The 19955-nt window shown below is 39.3% G+C and overlaps 1 protein-coding gene across 7 annotated transcripts in view; it reads left to right on the forward strand.

Moving 5' to 3' along the window:
• The first annotated feature begins 853 nt into the window (after positions 1-853).
• The window catches only part of nckap1 (NCK-associated protein 1), a 36203-nt gene continuing 17101 nt past the window's right edge, over positions 854-19955 (forward strand). Inside the window, exons 1-8 of one of the 7 annotated variants that reach the window (XM_037781909.1) lie at positions 854-1138; positions 6449-6466; positions 13061-13108; positions 14630-14740; positions 18752-18844; positions 18932-18988; positions 19075-19217; positions 19350-19440. In XM_037781909.1, the coding sequence (XP_037637837.1) occupies positions 1031-1138; positions 6449-6466; positions 13061-13108; positions 14630-14740; positions 18752-18844; positions 18932-18988; positions 19075-19217; positions 19350-19440 (669 nt within the window). In that variant the 5' untranslated portion in view covers positions 854-1030. The remainder of the gene's footprint in view (positions 1139-6448; positions 6467-13060; positions 13109-14629; positions 14741-18751; positions 18845-18931; positions 18989-19074; positions 19218-19349; positions 19441-19955) is intronic. The other 6 variants (XM_037781910.1, XM_037781913.1, XM_037781911.1 and 3 more) reach the window with 6 other exon arrangements.

The raw sequence follows: 19955 nt of genomic DNA on the forward strand, positions 1-19955 counted from the left end.
GCTCCGAACTCCTCCCACACCCGCTGCTTTGCCTCCGTCACGGCAGTGGCTGCTGCTCTTCGGGCCCGTCGGTACCCTGCAACTGCCTCCGGAGACCTCCGAGATAACATATCCCGGAAGGCCTCCTTCTTCAGTCGGACGGCTTCCCTGACCACCGGTGTCCACCACGGTGTTCGAGGGTTGCCGCCCCTTGAGGCACCTAAGACCTTAAAACCACAGCTCACCACCGCAGCTTCAGCAATGGAAGCTTTGAACATCGCCCACTCGGGTTCAATGCCCCCAACCTCCACAGGGATGCCAGAAAAGCTCCGCCGGAGGTGTGAGTTGAAGATCTCTCGGACAGGGGCCTCCTCCAGACGTTCCCAGTTCACCCTCACTACCCGTTTGGGCTTACCAGGTCTGTCCAGAGTCTTCCCCCACCCTCTGACCCAACTCACCACCAGATGGTGATCAGTTGACAGCTCCGCCCCTCTCTTCACCCGAGTGTCCAAAACATGCGGCCTCAGATCAGACGATACGATTACAAAATCGATCATCGACCTTCGGCCTAGGGTGCTCTGGTACCACGTACACTTATGAGCATCCTTATGTTGGAACATGGTGTTTCGTTATGGACAGTACATGACTAGGACAGAAGTCCAATAACAAAAGGCCACTCGGGTTTAGATCAGGGAGGCCGTTCCTCCCAATCCCGCCACTCCAGGTGTCTCCATCGTTGCCCACGTTTTTTTTGTTGTGAATTTGATCACATCAGGCTTTAACGCGTGTTCCCTGAACGCAGCAGTAGAAAACCAGGACAACTCCTCCTCCTCTTCCTCCTCATCCTCCTCATCCTCCTCTTCATCCCTGTGCAGGGCCAGACGGAGAGAGACGGAGGGAGGAGTACAGGAAGCTGCTGTCACCGAACATCTGAACATGGGCGAGATCTAATAACACCATCAACCACAGCTTCTCTCTCTACTGTTAACCAACCTACTGCTATACCTGTATTATCATCATCTACCGGAGGAACTGAACCAGAGGAGTGAAGATGTCTCGGGGAGTGATCCAGCCCAGCCAGCAGAAGCTGGCAGAGAAGCTCACCATCCTCAACGACCGAGGAGTCGGGATGTTAACCAGAGTCTACAACATCAAGAAGGTCCGACCACACACACTCAGTTATATATAACCACATTATGATATTAATATATGGACGTTAATCTGCACCTGCAGCCCCCAGACCACCAGACCACCAAACCACCAGACCACCAGACCACCAAACCAGAGTCAACATGGAGACGGTGTGAAGCTAGCTGGCACTGACTGCTGCTCCATCGTTAGCTACTGATATTATGCAGATTAACCACCGATAATACTGTGATTTAAATCTGTTAAATACGCCTCAATTATCCAAAGTGGGTCCCCTTAGCATCCCTGGAAGCTAACAGCTAGCTTCCAGGGATGCTAACATCTCTGGAAGCTAACACTGCTAACATCACTGAATGCTAGCTGTTAGCTTCCAGAGATGTTAGCATCCTTGGAAGCTAGCTTGGATGCTAACATCCCTGGAAGCTAACAGTTAGCATCCAGGGATGTTAGCTTGGAAGCTAACAGCTAGCTTCTAAGGATGCTAACATCTCTGGATGCTAACATCCCTGGAAGCTAACAGCTAGCTTCCCTGGATGCTAACTTGAAAGCTAGCTTGGATGCTAACATCCCTGGATGCTAGCTTGGAAGCTAGCTTGGATGCTAACATCCCTGGAAGCTAGCACTGCTAGCCACTAGCTGTCGCGTTAGCTTGCGGTAAAGTGGAGCATCTGTTTTACGATGTTGGATGTTTTCAGTTGGACTAAATACACATGTAGACTTAATGTGGACAGTTTAGTAAATGAATCTCAGTTTAACTAAACCGTAACCCGTTAAACTGATCTCCCTGAGGTGAACCTAAAGGCCTGCAGCAGCGCTAGGAGCTAGCGGAGCTAACGGAGGTAATGGCAGCATTCGGGCGTCGTCTCTCCAGAAACCAAAACACAGCTGCAGTCTGATGCTAACAGCGATCAGCTCAAACCAAGCCAGCTGTATGTATACAGGTTCCTAGTGTCTTTACACCCTAGCTGGCTGATAGCTGCATTTAGTTTGCTAAATAGTAAGAACATGAAGCGAGCAGTTAAATGCTTTATTGTATGTTAATTTGTCGATTAATTTTTAATGAAGCTGGACAAAAATATCAACAAATACTCAGCACAACGCCAGAGTCCAGCATGAGGTCTATAAACTGCCCACTTTACTGACCAGCACTCAAAAACACAAATCATTTAGTGTATAATATACAAATATAACATAATAAACCCATGTGTGTGCCATAGCTTTATCTAGCAGGCCACTTTATGTGGAATCAGTTTTGAACTGCTCACTTAAATGATCAATTATTAGTTGTTTCAGCACAAATATATTTAGCATTTTAATGTATGCCTCTCTCAGTGACATTAACATGACATCTACTGCTTTATTGTGTGTCTCTTATTTGATTAATCATTAAAGAAGCTGGTCAAAAATATCAACAAATACTCGGCACAACACCAGAGTCCAGTATGATGACTAAAAAACGCCGAACACAAATAATTCAGTATATTATTTAAAAATAAAATCCATTTGTGTGCCCTAGCTTTATCTAGCAGGTCACTTTATGTGGACTCCATGACGAACTTCTCACCTAACCTCTTAAGCCCTAGGGGTGCTGGAAGGTGTGGTTCACCTAGACAGACATTCCCAAAATAAATCAGGACTAATTCCACAACTACCAGGTCTATATGCATGATCTTGGTCTCTATGGATAGGTAAGACCTCAGAGAATTCATCCCCAGTGTCAGTAACGTTGTGACTGTTACTATTCCTGAGTAAATTGTCATAAACCAAAGGAAAAATTTCCATTTTTATCCTCGCCTAAAATGTTTTCTAGATTAGACAATGGATAACACCATTATAGCAATGATGCCATGCACAGAGATGCCACTGAATTCATTCAGCAACTCCTCAACTACAACTGTGCCAAAGCAGATATAAATAACACAAAGCACATGGATTATACAAAGGTTTTAGTCAGGATAGGACCAGGAGGACTCTCCATTTGGCCACTCGGTACCCAAAGTGCGCCAAATGGGTTTTCTACCTCTTGAAAGGGAATCTGTCTTCAGCACAAATATATATATATATATATATATATATATATATATATAGCATTTTAATCTAAGCCCCTCTCAGTGACATTAACATGACATCTGGGTGCAATAGACATATTCATGTTAAATATAATACATGTATTGATGTTACAGAGTCTTAACTGTGTTGCTCAAGTGTTACACCAATGGTTTGTGTGTGGGAGGAAAAGAGTAGTGGGTCTGTTTGTGTGGGACGAGCCTTTGTGCCTGGGTATGTATGATGAATAAAAAAAGACAGAGAGGTCAGTCATGTCCTAACAAAGTTTTAGTTCAGAGTAGAAGTGTCTGAAAGTTCATACTGTTTCCTATTTGTTTACATTTGAGTTGTCTTATACCGTTCAGCAGTTATTTCTAAAGTACCAGGAATCATATTGATGGTCTGTTATCATCAGATAATTTGATTCTCAACAGATAATTAACAAAAAAAATTTTTACTTTACATGGTGAACACATCTGTATTTTTGTCCTCTGTGTGAGTTATAAAACAGTATGAGCAGTCAGACACTGAGATTTTGCTGCTGATTACTCTTCTTAGTACGCCCTTCCTTCCTTTCCTCCCTCCTTCCTTCCTTTTTCTTTCGGTCTGTCCCATCATCTTCATATCTATCCTGATCTGCCTCACCATAATAATAAGGCTTCTGAGTATATCCACCCTGAACTGCTGTTCATGTGTTTTTTTTTATGCTTTCTTTCACCTTGTGATATTAGAAAAGCATCTCCAGCATCCAATAATAACTTCATCCCAAAGCTAGAAATTAAAGAACCGGGACACTAATCTGATACAATCAATCTGGTACCAGTTTAATCTTTTTATTTCTGAAAATTGCCTGCTGAAGTGTAATTTATCATCAGCAGAGTAATTAATGAAAACACAGGTGACAGACTTGGTTGTCTTGTTTCTACCTTTTGGGAGAATTCATGCTCACTAACGGTAATATTATCATCTGAGATCACAGCAGTGTTCTTTTCCATTTTAAGCGCCCATTACACACCATTGGCTAGCTGCAGAAAACCTTAAAATCTGTTCCCTAAATTTTTTCCGTAACAGTCACCTCAATTAATCTTGGCTGAGTGGCATTAAAGTTTTTGTTTGCTGTGCTTATCTTCCAGCCAGTGGACCTTCTAACATCATATTTTGTCTTGCACACAGCGCTTACAGGGTATTTATGTTCCTTAACTTTGCTCACACTCAGGTAACACACATAATCTCCTAAACTAGTGTGCAGTTAGTTAAAAAATATAAAATTTATCATGAATACAATTATTTAAAAAAAAAAAAAAAAAAAAAATGCAAAGTCTCTGTGAAAGGAGTAGTTACACACAGTGAAATATTTTTAGCAACTAGACTAGATGTTCTCTAACCACCAGCAGTACCATCTACTGTAGCGTTGGATTAGGGCTGCAACTAACGATTATTTTCTTGATTAATCGGTTAGTTGTTTGGTCTATGAAATGTTAGAAAATGGTTTTACAACTAATCGTTTAGTCGTTGCAGCTTTACTTCAGATGTATCCACAGGATGGATGCAACAACATTAACACCTGTAAATTCTAATGCAGTTTGGTGTAAAAGCAACAGAAATCACCCTTGTTAAGCTTTTAAAAAAAAAAATGTTTATTATTATTATTGAAACTGAGAGAGATGTTAATGTTAGGCTGGAGCTTATTCTGCTTTGTTATGTCAGTTTACAATGATTTCAAAAGTACCATTAAGTGAAATAAACAGACTAGATAAATGGATAGATATATAGATGTAATTTATTGATCCCAAATTGGGAATTTATTTTATTACAGCAGCAGGTAATCCAGGCAATGCACAGGAACAGTAAATAAAATGTTCATATCAACACTAGAGATAAATATCTATAGAATACACAATATAAAGAATATATTAGAATACACTTTAGATATACCGAACTATTACAGCTGACATAAAAAAAATATAAACAGAATTATATACGACATACAATAGCAAAGTGTGCAAGTTATAATTTTTGTTTTAAAATAAAAAATTAAATGAAGTAGTAAACCGATGTACAAATTCAACATGTGCAGGAGCAAAACAATAGAGTACGTTGAGACAGAAACTATAGAGCTATTTTAAGTTATCTGTTAGACAGAGGTGAGGTGTTGTAAAGGGTATTTAACAGAGATTTATTTCCATTTGCTGAACACTCAGCAGGACTTATTCCACCTCTCTATGTCCAACCAGTACTATCTCCACTGTCCTGTTAAGTTTACAATACTAATTGTTTATTTTTTTGCTGATGCAGTGGTTTGTGTGAGATCAGGATTTTCTTCTTCTATTGGCTGTGTGGTGCCAACATTTCCTACTGCTTCATGCTGCACACTAACAGCAGCTGTTTTCTGATCAACAAAATCTGCTCTCTCTTCTTTTTTTCAAAGCTATGTAGCACTGTTTCTAAATGACATCAAACCTATTTTGACATTTCTCTACAGCAATTTCTCGACATGTTATACACCGATACCGACGACCTGGCAGATTTATGGGTCTGGCTCCACATAGATTTACATTATTAACCATCCAAGACTTGAGCAGCTCAAGATCAAACTTTTTCTTGACTCCAGGTGACTAAACCAAACCAAATCCCACTAAAAGTGCCATCACAGTACAGTACAGTACAATACAGTAGAAATACATGACTCATGTTGCTGCTATGTGTCCATATAACTATGACATGATAAATTCAAACATCAGAGCATCACCATCACTTGGGAGCGCTGCATTGTCAGTTACTAAGCAACCACCACGGAGACGAAATGTGGAGCAAATATTGCAGCCGGTGAAAACTACAGAGGCCAAACTTTGTCTTGTGTATTTGAGACGCTGACAGCCAGAGTGTTGGCCATATTATTATTAATATTATTATTATTATTATTATTATTATGATGTCAGCCCTCCCACACACTCTTAAATTGGATGTGTAGGTGGGGATGCTACACTTTGTGTCACTCTGAAGACGGCGTGTGTTGATATGATCACATGTCGGCGCAGCATGTGTTGTTTTTTGATGTGTTGGCTCTCCTTAACTGAACTCCCAGATGTGCAGAAAAACACCTGTATGAGAGCAGCTGTTTAAAGACGTGCATGTGTGTGTGTGTGTGTGTGTGTGTGTGTGTGAGCGAGTGAGTGTGTAGACCAGTGATCCAGCAGTTTGTCTGGGTGGGCTCTTTGTTTTGATTTCTTCTCTTCTTCTCTCCGTTCCAATGCTTCCCCCCTCTCCTATGCAGCAAGGACAAGTTTGGAAGGTTTGCAAAGTTTATCACCTTCCACTGATGAAACCCCACCCCCTTCACCCTTCCTCCCTTCCTCTTCCTCCCTTCCTCTTCCTCCTCTTCCTCCTCCTCCTCCTCCTGCTCCTGCTCCTCCTGCTCCTGGCTACCTGTACTGATCTGTTGGTCCTCTCCTTTGTGCCTCACTCCTCTTCATGTTTGAATCTGTAACGCTGAGAGTAAGGCTGGGCTCCATTCACTGTCAGTTTTACCAACCCTCAATACAAATTCATTTTCACATGCACATTGTTTTTCCGTGCTTTATTTGAGAAAAATAAAGCTTTTTTTCTTGTAGTGTGCCCCGTCGTTTACTAGTCTGCAAAGCAAAAGCCAAAACTAGATTTGTGAATACCAGAACTGTATAACAATTAAGTCTTCAAATATGGCATCTAAATATGCTAATTTGATCCACAGTAACTGACAAAATGAGTGCATATATTTTAGCGAGAGTGGCTCCAGTCTGACTCAAAGCCCTGAGACATGGTATTGATAGTTCCATGATGAATTTGATGATCACAAATATGGAAAATATTCATTCAAAATGTGTATCTATTTTGACGAACCATAGAAATGTTATGCATCGATGCATATAAATAATAAATAATAATAATAAATATATAATAATATAAGGGCTGTCAATCGATTTAGATATTTAATCGCAAATTAATTGCACATTTTTTATCTGTTCAAAATGTACCTTAAAGGTAGATTTGTCAAGTATTTAATACTCTTATCAACATGGGAGTGGACAAATATACTATAACCTAAAAATCACAAGTTGCGTTTATGCGTTAAAGAAATTAGTGGTGTTAAAACTAATTTGCATTAATGCGCTATTATCGCGTTAACTTTGACAGGCCTAGTAAAGTGTGATGTAAAAACAAAACTGCAATCTTCAAATGGTATTCCCACAAAATATTTCACATCACATTTTCTGAGAAATTGGAGTTAGCACGCGGTTGTTATATTATCAATTTACACAACGTAATTGTGTATCACGATATCTCAATATATGATTTAATTAAGATACGATTCCATTGAAAGATGATAAATTATCATATTGAATTATCGCCCACGCCTAAAAGTAACTTAATCGGTCAAATAAATGTAGAGGAGTAGTATAAAGTAGTAGAAAACGGAAATACTCAAGTAAAGTACAAGTACGTCAAAAGTTTTTTAGCACTAAGAGTAAATGTACTTGGTTACATTCTACCACTGTTTAATTGGCAGCCAATTTAGCACTTACATGCCAACAAGCTGTTTTTTAGATGCCGGTTTAATCCTTAAAAGTTTATTTTAAAGTATTCTGGTACAAAACAAGTACAGTAATGCAGACAAATGCAAGAGGATGAGTGAAGATTACCCGCCGCCAGCAGGCAGTCCAGGCAGTCAGCCAGCTCTTCGCACGCTGTAGTGGTTCTCTAATGGTTCTGTTGCTAATCACGTCAAACCATCCTTTCTTTGGAGCTCTTTTTCTTTCTTTTTTCAGCAGTTAATCCCTCCTTGTGAAAACGAGAGAGGAATGACAGACAAAAAAGTAATTCATCTCAGAGAGGACTGGTATGTTTTAGCGTGGTTTACGGGGACTCTGAAGGATCACTATAAAGGTGCCACGGGGTGTTGGAATATTTCATCCAGTAATTAGTAGCCGTAATTATTTTTCAGATGTAGGTTTCCCCCGGCCCGGTGCTATCTAGTCCAGAGTCCCCCGCCATATGTTCAGCCCTTTGAGAAGCTCAGCGACTAATTGCTACCCGGAGTGGAGGAACGATGGTGGAGGCAAGACTGAGGTCTGTTCTGGTATCCAGGCAACAGCTCCCTGACTCCTCCATGACCACCACTGATGCTCAGCTTATTCCCATGCCCTGTCCCTCCATTCACTGCGCCCTCTCCTTCCATCCATCCTTCCATCAGCCCCCCTAACCCCACCCGAAACCCAGCCAGCCAGCTTATTGCACTAGCAAACCACCAGCACTAATGAACAATGCCACGCCATGTAAATGTGATGCCAAGCAACTACTAGCCAGCTCTGTTCTTTACTGCCGAAAGTTAATTAATTAATAGTAGATGAGTTGAAGCTGCAGTGATGTGGCGGTATCTACAAAAAATAAGATAGTTGATACTAGTGTAGAAACAAGGTTTCTGCATGTTTTAGCCCATTAATTACAACTCATGTATAACTTAATCAACCAACCATTATCCAAAAGCACAGGTGTTTACATTGAATGCTTGTCAATGTGTTGTTAATTGCCTGTAAGTCATGTCACTGTCACCTGTAATGCAGTTCTGACATCAGACGAATGAAAATTAATAGAACGGACAATGTAGCAGGGTGGTCAGAGCGGCGGCCATTTTTATGTGTACCGATGCCATTGTGACCGTTGTAGCGTTCTAATGAGTGAAATTTAACAACTTAATGCTTCATCTACACACTCGTTTCACAGCGTAGGAAAGCACATTGCTATCGCTAGATGAGTGACAACTTTGTTCGGCTCATTTTCTGTAACCTGTGTAGCATTAAAGCATGGTGGAATTAGCAAGATAGCTAGAAGATGGCTGGCTAGTTAACTAGCTTGCTAATTCCGCCATTGGATCCAACGGTCCCTACGACTAGCTAACTAGCCAGCCATCCATTTACGAAGTTGCGGTCGTTCTCTTCCCGGCGAGCTGCGACGACACTTCACGGCCCCTCTGACTTGTGTTGTCACTATGACAAAAATCGCCATTTTCTTTTGTACTAGACAAATGACTACGGAAAAGAGTTCAATGTCTGTTCTACTCCTGTTCCACTTCTGTGTGAAAAATATTAGAAAATAATAATTAAAAGTCGATGTTGGTAACTTACCCACAAGTCCTGGATGTTGGAAGTTCCTACTGTCATTTGAACGCACCAACAAGTAAGTAAATAAACCAGTTAAGATATTTTATGGAGGGCATTTCTAGACAACCCGGTCTCTCACAAAATTACGTTCCCATGCAACTAAACTGCATAACCAAAATACGTTTTGGTTAAGGTCTCAGTTTTAAACATTTGATTATTGATGTAAATGAAAACAAAACAATACGAAAAAGCAACAAAACTACTGAGTTGGGCTTAATAAAAAAAAATCACGGTTTCGTTTAAAATGACTTAAAAACAAAATGTTTCACGCGGGATGCGAACACCTCACTCCTGAGGGAAAGTCCTGTGTTTGTTGGACCCATCCACCTCCCCTCCCGCATGCCCGCTAGTAGCGGACTTTCCCGCTTGTTATACCTGTTATTATTCAGTAATTCATTCACAGTCACTCGATATACTACATCACCTGCTCTGTGTGTCGCTCGTTGTACTACGTCGCTCGCTGACTTACAAAGATATTTCTGATACGTAAAAGACAAACGTAATCTGCGACAAAATATGTTTCCTTTCAAATGTTCAGTTTAGTTGAATGAATACGTAATTATTAGGAGACAGGTCTGTTCTAGAGCAAGCATCACAAATTAATGAAGACGGCATTAGATCAACAAATATATATGTTATCAGTGCAGTTCTGTCTGTAAAAGAAAGTTTTCAGACTCCAATTTAAAAACTTGTTGACCATCTTAATGTCTAAAAGAGAGCAAAAACAGTTTTTGAGTTTGGGCTAAAACATGGAAAGACTTTTTCTCAGTCCTTTTAGTCAGCATACCAATGTTATGAAATAACCAGACAGTGTTTTTTACTCTGCAGTTCCCCGGCGTGAGTCAAAGGGTAACTACATTATAGCGGCCACTGTAGAGACTAGTCTGTTGTTGTAGGGCGAGGCTAGTGGTGTGTTGTCATCAGAAGAACCACTGTGTTAGAAAAACAACAAGGCTTGTGCTTCTGCAACTGCATGGATTTAACAGTCACATCTTGATTCCTTGCTTCTCATTTTACAAAGTTAAAATCCAGTCTGCCTCTCACACACCTCAACAGATTTTCTTTGGCCCGTAGCTGTTGATTAAACGCACAATGGCGGCGACTTATGAGCATTGTCAGCTGTTGAAATTGAAAATCTGGTCAGGTGTGAGAGAAGTAGGCGCAAGGAATCAAGCTGAGACTCGAGGTCCAGTCTGTGTCATTGATGGGTATTGAAATCATGTTGGTGTTGTATGTTTTTATGTGTCAAACCCCCCCCCAAAGTGTCCCAAGTGTTTTGTGTGCGAGACCCTGCAGTAGTGGGTGTGTTTAAGACCCAGCTCTACAAGAGCTCAGCATGCCTGTTTCTGGTGTTGTTGTGCGTGAGCTAGCGTCAGCTAACAGAATAAACAGACAAACTGAACTGGGTTTTGGCTAGGTAGCTAGCATGATACATAGTGTTAAGTTGATTTTTCTCATGGGGTAGGCTATCCTTTTTCTTTCTTTTTTTAGGCTAATTTTTCTAGTGAATTAAACCTATTTTACACCTGCACCATTTTGCATCCCATGTTGAATTACAGCAGATGCAAAGTGGCAGCAGATGCTAGTTGATTTTACTCATGGAGAAGGCTAGCTTCTTTTTTTTGCAGCAGCAGATGCTAGTTGATTTTGCTCTTTGTGAAGGCTATCCTTTTTTTTTACCTGTCAGAATAATTTTTCTAGTGAATCAAACCTATTTTACACCTGCACCATTTTGCATCCCATATTGAATTATAGTAGATGCAAAGTGGCATCAGTTACTAGTTGATTTTGTTTGTGGCGTAGGCTGGCTTTTTTGCAGCAGCAGCAGATGCTAGTTGATTTTGCTTGTGGAGTAGGATTTTTTATTTTTATTTTTTACCTGTCAGGAAAATTTTTCGAGTGAATTAAACCTGTTTTACGCCTGCACCATTTTGCATCCTATGTTGAATTATAGCAGATGCAGAGTTGCAGCAGATGCTAGTTGATTTTTCTCGTTGGGTAGGCTATCGCTTTTTTTTTACCTGTCAGGATCATTTTTCTAGTGAATGAAACCTATTTTACACCTGCAATGCTTTTTTTTAAGGATACTTTTTCTAGTGAATTAGACCTATTTTACACCTGCACCATTTTGCATCCCTTGTTGAATTATTGCAGATGCAAGGTGGCATCAGATGCTAGTTGATTTTGCTCGTGGGGTAGGCTATCGTTTTTTTGTGGGGTTTTTAGGATAATTTTTCTAGTGAATTAAACCTAATTTACACCTCCACCATTTTGTGTCCCATGTTGAATTATAGCAGATGCAAAGTAGCAGCAGATGTTGATCCTCTTAAACGTGCAGTTAAACCAGCAACATCCACAGTAGTGGCTCTGATGTGATTCAGTGTCTTGCATTTGGGAACCACAACGCTAAACGTGACGACTAAAAACTCACGAAACATTTGACAGTAAAGTGAAAATCTCAGCTGCTACATGTCAACAAAAAGCAGCGTTTTCAGCCGGCGTTTCATCACGTTTTGATAGCCCGGTTATCCGTTAACCTTCTGTGCTTGTGTGAACTAGCATGTGCTGCTGTTTTGTGGTTTCATTTTGTACTGGCTGATGCTGGAAATGTTTCAGCGCCATGCAAACTGAAGTCCAGTTTTATGGTTGTGGTGATTATGTTCCTGCGGGTAGAAACATTACATATATAGCGTAGTGTTTTGTGTTTCATTTTTGGTAACTTCATTGTAATTTTTATGGCCTCTCTAAATGTGTGCTTCCACTTTTCTAAACCTTTAAACCCACGAGGAACTGAATCCTCAGAATGGTCGCTGACCTCTTCTAGGATCGCTCCTCTGTGTTGGCAGCCAACAAACTTTATACATCCACTCCGTTTATGGCACATGCATGGACCACATCTTCCTCACCATTCACTACTACACTACCCATAATGCATGAGCGCTGTTGCTTCCTGCCAGAGTCAGGGCTGTCAGGCAGATACTGATGAGGAGATGAGAATTATTAATAATGAGAAGGAAAAAGGTGCAGGTGGAGTGAAATAATTAAAATATTGCTGCCTAAAATAGGACTTTCTCTCTTTCTCTTGACTCTCTGTACTTAAGTTCTCCCTCTTTCTCTTCCTTTTGTTTTCTCTTGTTTCATTTAACCCCTTCTTCATTTTACCCGTCCATCACTCTGCCCGTCATGCAGTGGTACTAACCAGCGATGGCCCAAAGACACTTCAGTTTAAACTGAAACCCTCTCATTACCCGGGACTCTCTCAGTGGTTCTCATCCTCTCTGCTGTGGATGAAATTCCTGAATGATCAAAATGAGGCTAAATTAGTAGATACTTAAAAAAATCTTTCCACCAGACTTGAGCTGATGGTAATGAGGGCCAGCAAATACAACATGTAGAAAAACTAGTATTTGTATTTGAGATGAACATTTCAGTATCTGTGCTCGGCTCTCTGATGTCTCTCCACAGCTCAGCAGGTGAGAACCACTGATGAATTCAGATGAAGCTGGTTTATACAAACACGAAAACCACAGACCTCCAAACTTCATTCAGCAAAGTGGAAATCTGTCCTGTTGTTTGTTATTAAAACACTTTGAAATCTCCTTGTTTTGGTGTATCTAAATGGTAAATTAGACTGCACAGGTCACTTGCAATCAAGTTTGTGTGTGTTTGTTTTCATGTTTTGAATATAGGGATGTCACGATACTTCGGTACCAAGTCGAAGCCAAAATTCGGAAAAGGTAATGGTGCTCGTTTTTCTACAGTAGCGCAGGTACCGTCAGGGCTCGAGACTTAACGGCGTCCCGGGACGATAGAAACGTTCCCTGGTAATGCTCCAATAGCCGTGTTCCCATTCACGCATTTTTATTCGCATTTTGAAAATTATTTTATTATTATTTTAATATTAATAAAAATTCTGTTAATTTTGAAGATTTTTTTTGCCAAGTTGTTGGTGTACAATTTATTATTTTAATAATAAATAACAATTCAGTAAATTTATATCTATGTATTAATTTGTTACATTTTGTTTTACAAAGTTAGGAGAGCAATGTTTAAGTCAAGCCTGATGTTTCCTTACACATAACAGAATGATCCAGTCACTTCCACACAGTGAGGCATACAGCTTATTGATTAAACACTGGTATCGAATCGGTACTCGGTATCGGCCGATACCCAAAGCCCAGGTATCGGTATCGGGACTGAAAAAGTCGGATCGGTGCATACCTACATTTAACTCACGACTGATCAGCTGTTTCTGCTGTCGGCGTCTTCTTGGATATTCCCATAACGTGTAAATGCTTTCTTCGGACAACATCGAACATGACTAATACTAGCTAACATGAAAGAACAATTAAAAGCCGATTTGTTTTGTTTACGGTTCTCAACCTCTACTTCTTCTTCTACTCTGTTTACTGACGGATTACAGCCATGCATAGCCTATAGCGCCAACTTCTGACCAAACTACACTGTTTATTCGCACCAAACTAGTTGATGGAAACGCGTTTAATTTGCAATTTTGTTTTTCGACTTTTCAAAAGTTCTCTTAAAATTTACTTGACAATTGAATGGAAACACGGCTAATGTGAACAATAAATCCCAGTTGAAATCGTCAGGAGGAGAGCTAGTTAACGTTAGCTGTTAGCAGCACAGTCCTGCTTGGCTGAATAACGGAGCTAACAGCTAACGTACGGAGGTTGCATTGAGTTATATTATGATAAGTTCAGACTGTAAAAATGAGTGGACGAAGGTAAATTGTCAATATGATGTAATCTTGTAAAATGTAGTTTTTTGCAAGAAACTTGAGTCGGATCATCAGGACTAATAATAAATTTGCAAAAACCAGTCTGCGGACGGTAATAAAGAAGTGTATGTTGAAGTAGATGTGATTTATTGTTTTGTTTTTATCGAATTGGTATCGAGAATCGTGCTATATCACTGGTACTGGTATCGACTACTAAATTCCTGGTATTGTGACATCCCTATTTAAATATTCCTCTGGTCCAGAAACTTCCCCTAAATGTCAGTGATGTCAATATTTCATCCACCTGAACCCCCCCTCACATCCTGGACCGGGATAAACCAGCTTCCTCTGTTTCCCTGGTGATGACCACACATCTAACATGCCTGACCATGAGGAAAGAAAATGTTAGATTAGTAGTAATAAATGTTGACATGTAGAGTGTTTCAGTAGCAGCAGTGTATACTCACCATAGTTCTTGTTTTGTTTCTCCTCACCTCTTCTTCTCCTCTCACCTTTCCAGGCGTGTGGCGATCCCAAGGCTAAGCCCTCCTATCTCGTTGATAAGAACTTGGAGTCTGCGGTTAAATTTATTGTCAGGAAGTTCCCTGCTGTGGAGACGCGAAATAATAACGTAAGTTCGCCTGCATGTGTGTCTGCAATGTGTTTTTATGTTATAACGAGGAATGAAAGTGTCCGTTCACCGGTGTGATTGATTTAGCTTCTAAATGCACACACTTCAAATGTTGACTAGGTTTATTTTTCTGCACCTAGTACTTAGAAAGTTATCACATTTGAGTGGAAAATGTAAAAACAACAGCAGCTATTATTGATTATTTAGGGTTTCTGGACAATATTTGTCATTGTTTTGTGTTGTTAATTGATTTCTAATAATCGTGATTAATTTGCTATTTAATTGCGATTAAATATGTATTTTTTTATATTATTTTGTAGGGCTTTTTGCCTTTTATTTGACAGTGATAGTTATGAAGGGGAGAGAGGATGACATGCAGCAAAGGGCCGCTGCAGTAAGGACTGAGCCTCGGCACGTGGGGCGCATACATACTTTAATCGATTGACAGCCCTATCTAAAAGATAATTAAATAAAATGTAAAAAAAATACAATAATATAAATTATATAAATAATAACTTAACAGAGAAGATGGGCAATAAATCACATTTCTTTAGAAAATCCTGTAGTAAATTAAGTATATTTCTTATTGTTTATTATTTGGATAAATAATACATAACTCTTTCTAAATTTATTTCTGAAAGGTGGAAATGATGGACGAGACCTCGAGAATTTTATGGATGTGAAATCTCCCCAATAATATTAGTAAATTGACAGTCTGCAAAATGTTCTGGTCTTGGTTTCCGGATTAATTGAATGATGGTTTTAGTGTTAAAATAATCCTGTTTTGGCTGATTTGTGTTGTCAGTTCACTTTCAGTTTATACATACAAAATATCTTTAACAAGACTGAGGAAGTAGTATTACATAGCAAGAGGAATATTTAAACTAAATTCACTTTAGTATAATTTTAAGTGACTATGTATGTGTGTGTGTGTGTGTGTGTGTGTGTGTGTGTGTGTGTGTGTGTGTGTGTGTGTGTGTGTGTGTGTGTGTGTGTGTGTGTGTGTGTGTGTGTGTGTGTGTGTGTGTGTGTGTGTGTCAGTGAACTAAACGGAGTCATTCCTCATCAGATGTTTCTTTCAGCTTTACTCGTTAGCTTAGCTCGTAGCTTCTGGCTTATGTGTTTATGTCAAACTGTCATCCAAGCAAACTGCTGTGTGTGTGATTGTGATTGTTCGTGCGTGCGTGTTGTATGAGTGTGTGTGTGTGTGTGTGTGTGTGTGTGTGTGTGTGTGTGTGTGTGTGTGTGTGTGTGTGTGTGTATGTGTGATTGTGATTGTTCGTGCGTGCGTGTTGTATGAGTGTGTGTGTGTGTATTGTATGAGTGTGTAGCTAACTGCTTTATTCAGTATAACTGTGCAAAAATTGTCTCTTACGTTGTTTTTCTGCTTTGTTTCTGTGTTTGTTTGTGTTCTGCATGCTAAACTTGGCTTATTCCGGACTTGTGCTTTTTGGTAAGTTTTTGTATCTAAGTTTCTGTAACTTTTGTATTTTAGTTTAAGTTTTGTACATTTTTGTTTTTAAAGCTATTTTGGAGTGTGCTTTTGCGTTGCTCTACTTTCTCTCTGCTGGCAGTGTTTTTACTTTTTATCCTTCATCCACCTGGTTAACATCCACTGAGTGACTGTGTGGCTGGTTAACATCCACTGAGTGACTGTGGCTGGTTAACATCCACTGAGTGACTGTGTGGCTGGTTAACATCCACTGAGTGACTGTGTGGCTGGTTAACATCCACTGAGTGACTGTGTGGCTGGTTAACATCCACTGAGTGACTGTGTGGCTGGTTAACATCCACTGAGTGACTGTGTGGCTGGTTAACATCCACTGAGTGACTGTGGCTGGTTAACATCCACTGAGTGACTGTGGCTGGTTAACATCCACTGAGTGACTGTGTGGCTGGTTAACTACCTGGTTAATATCCACTGAGTAACTGTGTGGCTGGTTAACTACCAGGTTAACATCCACTGTGTGGCTGGTTAACTGCCTGGTTTGCTGGCTGGTTGACTGTTAGTTTGGTTAAAGGGCTTGATGACTGACTGGCTGTTAAAGTGACTGGTTGACTGCACTAAGGAGTGTTACATAAACCAATCTGTAACGTCCACCAGTTTGCTGTATTTGAACCGGCCAAGTTATGAAGAAAAGACATAAAAACCTCTCAAGATTTAAGAAAATATTTTCCCAATATCTTGACTTTTGGGTCGAGTAACAAAGGTCGTAGCTCCTTGGTGCAGCAGCAGTGTCACACACTCTTCACACTTTTTCACATTTCTTACACTTTTTCCCACTTAATCTCGTGCCGTTGCACTGGGTTAAAGTTATAGGTCTGACCTGGGTTGAATTTACATACAGGATGCTCTCTGTCATGTAAATATAAACTGCTTCTTAAGGCCTTTACACACAGGGGGGCGTGATGAATAAACAACACGAAAATGCGAAATACTCGCCTGCGAATGTTATATGTTTAGGGCTTTTATTGTGAAAGGTAAGAACGGAAACATGATTGTTTTTTTTTGTGATCAAATTTTATTGATTTTAAAAATATACATTGGAAATTATAAACAAAGAAAATTACATAATTCAAAACAAAATATTAATTGAAAAGAGAAATATATATAAATATATATATACATACTGCATATAAAATAAAAGATAAATAAATAAAATAAAGATAATTAAATTATTACTAATAATGATATATATTGGTTTTAAAGATATGCATTGGAAATTATAAACAGATAAAATTACATAATTCAAAACAAAGCATTAATTGAAATATATATATATATATATATATATCAAATAAAAGTTAAATTAAAAGTTATTTGATTAATTTAAAAGTTAAATTAATCAAATATTAACATTTTACTAATAATGATAATGATAATGTGATTTGTTGATGCTTTTTTTTTTCGACGGGTCGAACAAAGATATTGAGGTGTGAATTAATGACACGATTAAAACGTCCCCCCTCAGATGTGTAAAGGCCTTCACTAGCTAAAGATACTGCTTTCTACACGTGTTTTTATTCCCGCTTGTTAAAAGATTGATGTGACGATCTTTTAACAAGCTGAGCTTATTTTCAAGTTTTGAAAACACACAGCTGAACTTCTCCAGACCTCGAGAAGCACAGAAGAAGGTTTTTTTTTATCTTTTGATGCTTCGTTCACTGATTGAATTTCCTGTCTCACTTCTGTCTTTAAATGAAATCAACATATCGACCGTCTGGCTTTGCTTTGATAGTCAGATTTTACTTTGGTCAAACATTTTTATTCTCTCGTACGTTATTTGACGTTGATCTTCAAACACAGGCTACTTCATTCATTCATACCAAACAAAAAAATCGAATTAAGCAAATGAAAAGAGTAAATCTTAATTAAACATAACTGAATAATGTCACTACATCAGTGTGTCCCGACAAACATTTAAATGAGGGAAATGTTCTACCAAAATAAAATGACTTCATATAGATTTGCGTTTTTTAATCTCTCTCTGTATCTGGTTATCTGTGTGTCTCTCTGTTTCTGTTAATGAAAGAAAAGCTTCAGTATCACTGAGTTATTCAGCAACAGCATCTCATTTATATCAGTTAGCTGTTCATTTAGTCAAAATGAAGAGAAACTGTAATTAATTAGAACAAGATACGGTAAACTGTATTGATCCCTGAAGGGAATCACAGTAATTGGATTTTTTTAAGACAGAATAACAGATATGCAGATGTTTTTCACTCTAGTTTTTATAAATATATTTATATATATATATATAAGAGAAATGTATTTACAGACTTGGGTTAAACTCAGCCAGAGCTTTTATGAGAGTAAGTTTGTGATTTGTCGGCTCAGCGTTAAAACACAGAGAAACAACTTTTAAGGTACATAAAATACAAAAAGCCCTAAAGAGAGATGCAGTAAATGATAACAGATACTCTTTATTACCTCGGTCTCAGTAAACACGGTTTACTGACGTATATAAGTCATATTTATATAACTTTTTTTGTACGCCGCCGTGTTTACAGCAACAGCTGGCTCAGCTGCAGAAGGAGAAGTCAGAGATCCTGAAGAACCTGGCTCTCTACTATTTCACCTTTGTAGATGTCATGGAGTTCAAGGTAGGAAAACACACACTAACATTATTACACTGTGAAGGATTATATGGTGGTGATGATTCTAATGAAGGTATTTATATTCATCAACAGGATCATGTGTGTGAGCTGCTGAACACCATCGACGCCTGCCAGGTCTTCTTTGACATCGTAAGTACAAAACCCAAATGAGACGTTGACAAAAACGACACATCATTATTTTCTCCACTAAAAATGTCTTGTTTTTTTCCTGTCAGACGGTGAACTTTGACCTGACAAAGAACTACCTGGACCTGGTGGTGACGTACACCACTCTGATGACGATACTGTCTCGCATCGAGGAGAGGAAAGCCATCATCGGTCTGTACAACTACGCCCACGAGATGACGCACGGAGCCAGGTGACTGAAACACGGCCACGGCGGGACTTTAAAGCACTTTAATCACTACAAACGTGTAACAGTTCAAACGTCAAGCCATGGCCGTGGTCTCTGGTAACCGTGGTACTGTGTGTGTGTGTGTGTGTGTCGTAGTGACCGGGAGTACCCCAGGTTGGGCCAGATGATAGTGGATTACGAGAACCCGCTGAAGAAGCTGATGGAGGAGTTTGTTCCACATGGAAAGGTAGGAGAACTGAGTTAATATTCATTAGTGGTGTGGTCTATTCTTCTGTAAACACTGACTCTCTTTTTAAAGGTTTGATATGTGCTTTAAAATATCTAAAAACGACTAGATCTGTGTTATAAATGTTGTTGAGTTGTGTTCTAACATTATCTCAAATGTTTCCAACAATTTTCTAACCTGAGAAATCCGTAATTCTAATCAAGGTAACCCTTATCCCCTTTGCTCATGTGTCAGTGTTTTGATTGTCTCTCATAAATGTACTTTTTATCCAGTTTTAAGTCACATTTTTACGACACACGGGATGAAGGTTTTTAGTCATCAGACATCTGGATCTAAACTCATCAGAGAAACAAGCTGAGCAAATGTTAGAGGCAGATTTTTAACGTGAAGCTGCTCAATGCTTTTACCGGTTTTAATCAGAGGGTCGGTATGTTTTGAAGAGGAGACTTCTGTAGTAAAAACCTCCTGAACCATAAAGTGGTAACTATCCACAGTAGATCACAAGTCCGTATGAT

The sequence above is a fragment of the Sebastes umbrosus genome, chromosome 10 (genome assembly GCF_015220745.1).
Source record: "Sebastes umbrosus isolate fSebUmb1 chromosome 10, fSebUmb1.pri, whole genome shotgun sequence".
NCBI classification, from domain to species: Eukaryota; Metazoa; Chordata; class Actinopteri; order Perciformes; family Sebastidae; genus Sebastes; species Sebastes umbrosus.